The sequence below is a fragment of the Camarhynchus parvulus genome, chromosome 2, assembly GCF_901933205.1.
Source record: "Camarhynchus parvulus chromosome 2, STF_HiC, whole genome shotgun sequence".
Classification (NCBI taxonomy): domain Eukaryota; kingdom Metazoa; phylum Chordata; class Aves; order Passeriformes; family Thraupidae; genus Camarhynchus; species Camarhynchus parvulus.
This window is the reverse complement of record NC_044572.1, coordinates 21004784-21010783: the sequence shown is the minus strand read 5'-3', so window position 1 is coordinate 21010783 and position 6000 is coordinate 21004784. Positions and strand designations below refer to the sequence as shown.

Below are 6000 nucleotides of genomic sequence, written 5' to 3'. Positions count from 1 at the left end.
CCATTTGGAATAGCTCTTCAATATAAGCACTTTAAGCAGATATTAAACGCATTATTTGGGTTTTCTGCCTAAAGAAAAAAATCACTTGAAAAATTGGCAGAAGTACCAGTTTCTTCAAGTGACAAAGTTCTCTTCCCCAGACTGAGTCTGGCAATTGGCAGCTATCTACAAAGACAATTTTTTTCTCTCTCCCCTCCCCTACTCCTTGATTTCAAAATAACCTTCAGAGCAAAAAGAGCAGTCCACAGCACCATAAAAAAATAAAAAGAAACTGATTAAAATGTTGCTTGAACAGAATGCTTTGCACTTTAACTAACTTGCATCAGATAAAACGCTACCACATTCCGACAGAAGAATACACCATATTACAGGAAACTGGACACACATACATTCCTCAAGGAATTTCCTATTCAGAAGTCCTACTGAAGAAACTAAACAGCAATACAAATGAAGAGTTTTATTAAAATCACTTGGAATATGCTATGAAATTTAATATCGTATAATATAAGTGCAAAATCCCCTATATTAACAGGATGTGACACATGTGAAGAGAGGATGTTAATATACATATAAATAGAAAAGCTAAAATATGTTTGACAGTGATATATTAAATGGCTACATAAACGTGACCATAGTTAGGAGCATATGTAATTTTGTAATTTTGTTTCCCTCTAGCAGTATCTTCTAAAGCATTATACACAGTAAACTGCCTTTAATTGTAATCCCTGCTTTCTTAAACGTAATAAGAGATATGTAGAAATATTGTAGGCACAAGCAAAACCAATGCAACAGATGTAAAACAGAGGCAGAAGCCAGGCACTTATTTGTTCTTGGCTGCCAGAGGTTTACGGCTGATCTTCTTTGACTTGTCATTGTTCTTCTTTGGAGGTTCAGGGTTCGCCTGCATGTGTCTGCCATAAAGACTGTAAGGAAAGGAGAAAAAAAAATTGTGATACAACCATTAAACATAGACTTCTACTCTGCAGCACATTAAACAAAGCATTTAGTTACTAGGAAAAAAAAGAGATCTTTATTTTGTCTCAACACACTGAATTTTCTATTAGCTCTCAAGCTGCAGTCATTAACATTTGGGTTTTTGTGACTTTTGAGGGGAGTAACATCAGGGAAGAGCAGGCTTTTGGAGCAGTGAAGGAGCAATCAGTTTTGCCTTCAGAAACTAGCAACCTTTATTCTGCAGTTATGGGATTAAGGCTCAGAAGGCTGCAAGGATGTGTATTCAAGTAGACAATGACAAAAATTGGGTTGAACTGGAGAGATAGAGTGCCTGCTTAGAGCAAAGTGAGCATCATCCCTAACCAGAAAACCCAGGGGCTTGATAATGTGACAGAGAGCAATGGTGTCACAGCTGCCTTTGCTGCTCACACATGATTGATAGCACTGGGACAGATACCAACACATCAATGCCACATTAGTAAGTACCACTGATTAAATGTTGACAAAGTATCCTACAATTAAGATGGCTAGCATTCACTGTGAAGCTAAATGGACTACATGGCTGAAAGGATCTTGCTAAATATCACACAGTAATTAATAGATAATTTATGAGTAATCCTGATTAGAATAAATTAAAAACCTACCCAAAATAAACACAGCTCAAGCTTAACTTCACTAATTGACATAAAGTGCTTTTTGAAGATGCACTTTGTGGGTTTTGCTTGGGGTAATTTTCTTCATAGTGGCTGGTATGGGGCTGTGGTCTGGATTTGCACTGAAAACAGTGTTGATAACGTAGGGATATTTAAGTTACTGCTGAGCAGGGCTTGCACAGAACCAAGGCCTTTTCTGCTCCTCACCCCACTAGTGAGGGGGCTAGGAGGGCACAAGTTGTTGGGAAGAGATGCAGCCAGGAGAGATGACCTCAACTGACCCAAGGCATATCCCAGACCATACCACATCCTGCTCATCATAGAAAGCTGGGAGAAGAAGGAAGGGGGGATGTTCAGATTGATGATGGTTGTCCTCCCAAGTCGCAGTTACATATGATCTTGGAGGTCTTCTCCAATCTTTGTGATTCTGTGACTCTATTCTATTTACTATTCTAATTCGATGTCAGAAGACTAAAAGCTACCACCTAATTTGAGCTTTATGTTGCTGTATCTGGATACAGATACTTCAACCTTGGCATTCCTGGACTGTGGAATGGGATTAAAGCTTCTTGTAAGGTGGGGTGAAGAGGCAGCGCTTGCTTTCACCTTCTCAGCAGCTGAAGTTTTACATCATACTGCTAAGCAGGCTGCTGTCAAGGTGTACTGTAGCCAAACAGCCTTGCTCAAGGAAAATACAACTGTAAACTATGACATTACTTCACCTTACTGAAATTTTATGTGTGCCATCACCTACTGTCAACAAGGGATCAGGTGGCATTTCCTGATGAAAGCAGAGAGCCCTGACCCTCTGCAATAACTACATGCTTCATATTAGCTACAATACACATATTTTTATTTTATTTCTGAAGAGACAGAGCTCCAGCAGCACAAGGCTGTATTTTATCCAAGTATGTGTATTAATCAAATATACATCCTAAATAACTCCTGTTCTGGAAGATGTTAAGTGAGTTGAGTGAAGGAGTCTATGGAAGGAGATGGCTCAGTATTATGAAAATCTATCACAGCAGAAGAGCACAGTAGTGAAATTCAAGGAGGTTGTGCCATCAGAAACTGACCCAGGATAGAAGAAGTCAGGGAACAAGCAGCATCCTATTCTGAATGATATGCAGTGCAGCATTTGAACCACTTTCAGCAGTAGTTTTGTAACTCTCACAAGACAGCACTAGTTAGGTAAATACAAAATTAACCTTCAAGCTAGTTTTTGGCTTTTTTGAAGCCCCTATTTGGGACTTTAGGCACCGATTAACAGAAAATCCAGTGATTCACTGTACCTGAGCACAAAAATTCTTTGTGGACAGGAACAGAAGTCCCCTATCACTGTCCTGTTTTCCACATCCTGTTGCCCCACAGCTCCTTTGCCCTGTTAGTGCCAACCCAAAGAGGACTGAGACAGCTTAAGTGGTTGTCAAGTGTTACATGTCCTCCCCTTTTGCTCAAGTTGGTTTAGGCTCCCCCTTTTTGCTTTGGAAACTCTATGTAAATTTCCCTCTCAGGTGCTCCTTCTGGCATTCATTCTGCCTCTCATTTCCTCCTTTCTCAGAGCAAATGTTCAAGCATGTGGACTGTTAGACCTCAGGAGAAAAAGGGTGTGGTGGGAATTCTACTGACTGCACAGATGCTTTCGAAATGCAGAAAATCTGAATACTGACAATTCTGAATGAACTTCAGAGGTCTGGTAAAGTCTGCTTGGGCAATGCCTTTTGACTGTGAAAAAAGGTCCAGAAGCCACAGCATGCATTAAGCAGTAAAAATACCAACTGACCCTAGACAATTTTGATACTTTTTTGATATCTGCTCCCTACAATAATCAGTGCTATTGGTGCCCCAGCAACTCCCTTTGTCCCATGCAAATACTAATTTAGTAGTAACAGATGTACATGAGTTGAAGGCATATACAGCACTTTCACATTCTGGTTATCTATTTTCATGTCCAACCACTTCTGTCACCACAAGCACCAAAATTCATCCAGCAAAGTAATTACAGGGTTTGAAATAAGAAAATCAAATCAGTTTCCTTGGCAAAATGAGAGGAGTTCCAATGCACGTGGCTATCCCAACTGAAGATGAGTGCTTTACAATCTTTCTGCAATGGAATCTGCTAGTCAAAGAGCAAGGATCAGACATATTTAGATGGTACAAGCCTTCACACACAGGGTCTCTCTGTCCTGTCTGCACACATCAGATATGAGGAGACATATGGTCTCACAACAGTATTTAAATACAGTAATGACTGTGATGATGCCTCTGGGACAGAATTTGCCTTCTGTTACACTAGGGAAAAGAGAATTCAAAATTCTCAATGAACTCCTGGTACAACAACAAACACCAGTTTTATAACTCCCAGGGGAAAAAAAAGCTTCAGGGAAAAAAAAAGGCAAAATAAAAACACTAACGGAGTTTATCCGCACAGAGAAGCAATTATCTGACTTCCACAAGAACCTATAACCCTTTAGTTTTAAAAGATGTGAAGTTTGCATGAAGTCTTTAATCATTTCAGTACTTGCTAGAAAGTCACAGAACCAGCTATAGCTAAGCTGTACAAACTAGGTAGATGCTCTTGTTCTGCATGAATGCAGAGTCAGATGTGCTAGGCAGAGACACTTGCACATCATCCTGGGCAGCAGAGGTCAGCTGAAGACATGCCCACAGGCAGTTCAGCTGCTCTCCTGATGGATGGTGATGTGCTAGAGGATGGCACCTTGACACAGCTGTTTGCATGACCAGACCCTTAGCCAAGGCACATTGTCTCCATAAACACACAAAAGAATTTTGACACAGATTGTGGCTATGGCTTCAAGGCAGATTTGTGAGATAAGTGCTGATAATGCATTCATGGCAGTGCCTTCCCACTAGATATTTTGAATCTTCATCTGTTCACAGCGCTGGTACAGCTCTGAGCAGGACACTACACATAACTTCAAGGCTAAAACCTCTGCTGAAGGACAAAATCTGGAGTGCAAATATTTGTGATGTTTGCAGTCTGCTAACACTCAGAAGCTGGTTACTATAACCACAGCTCCCAAACTGCAGAACCTCTGAAGACTGAGCAGCTACAGTAATCTAGGCAGACTTCTCATTACATAAAAATTAAAGGGGAGATAACATGCAAGACTGAAAATGCAGAAAGGTCTCAGAAACTCTGAGAAGCTTTCTTTCCTTGTATATATTTTTAAAATATCTTCCATGAAAAAATGTTTCTTTGTATGCAGATGTAAACATGAACAAAATCTTCCTGAATTCTCCACCTGCCCCACTGGAAGTAACAAACGACAGCAGCATGGCTGCTGCAGCAGCAAAACGAACAACATCAAGTGAGAAAGATGCTCATTAAACTTCATCATTCTGTCTACTTTAATGATGCTTTTACTTAATAAAAATTCCCTAAAGTAGTTGCAAGGATATTAGGCAAGGTCTCTGGTTATGTATCAGGGGTCTAAGCTGTCACAAGCAAGCATGCAGTTCAGGAGAGGCATTCCCAAGAGGTGAAAGTGAATACAGCTTTCTTGTAATAAATTCAGAGAGAATCAATAACCTCAGCTTGCCACATTACTTAAGCATTTAGGAAAGTAGGTGATCCTTCTAAATTAAACCACAAATTGCTAAATGTTGCAATTTACAGCATAAGATCAGGCATGGAACCTTGTAACTTCAAAGCATATAGTCTTCCTACTAAAATCTCTGAACTTAAAAACAGAACCATAGGTTAATATTCTTAAATTCATAAAGGTCAAAAGAGTCACTTTGAAAAACAAATACAGCACAACTACCTCGAATTTTTCTCTCTTGTACAACAAAATGCTCACTAGCCAAGGGCCAGAGAACTTGTGTAAGCTAGGGAACTATTGCAAAGTGTTTGATGCACACATTGATTTTTTTGAGTTTAAGCATTTTGAAAGAGGATTTCAAGACTGAGCCATGAGAAATACACTGGTATTTTGCTTTATGTCTGTAACAGATCTCCAGGGTAAGTATGCAGTACAGAAAGGACAACACTGTTAAATATGGTCCTGGAGAGACACCACCTCCAGCTATGTACTGTAATCAGGCAAACAAAGGTGAAACATTCCAGCTCTGCTTGATTTTTGAAAAGGTGAAGTTCAGAGTCAGGCAGATACTTAGTGCTCAGATCAAGCCTCAAAGTAGATATTCACAGCAACCTCAAGAGAACAGTCCTAAGCCCCAGCTGATGAATCAGGAGAAGAGAAAGGCTGAATCAGTGGTGGTATCACTACAAACCCAAAGCTGAAAGAAGCGCTTGCATGACTGATACATGGTGGCTACTCTGCATTAGTTACAGTTCACATGCATTTAGAGCAACATGCTTTTGCCACACCAGTTTTTGCACAGCTAATTGTTGCTCTGGCATCCCCTC

At 40.0% G+C, this 6000-nt stretch overlaps 1 protein-coding gene across 1 annotated transcript in view; it reads right to left on the bottom strand.

Moving 5' to 3' along the window:
- Positions 1–352: 352 nt before the first annotated feature.
- The window catches only part of RSU1 (Ras suppressor protein 1), a 101585-nt gene continuing 95937 nt past the window's right edge, over positions 353–6000 (bottom strand). The window contains exon 9 of the mRNA XM_030967082.1: positions 353–923. Within this exon, the coding sequence (XP_030822942.1) occupies positions 821–923 (103 nt within the window). The 3' untranslated portion in view covers positions 353–820. The remainder of the gene's footprint in view (positions 924–6000) is intronic.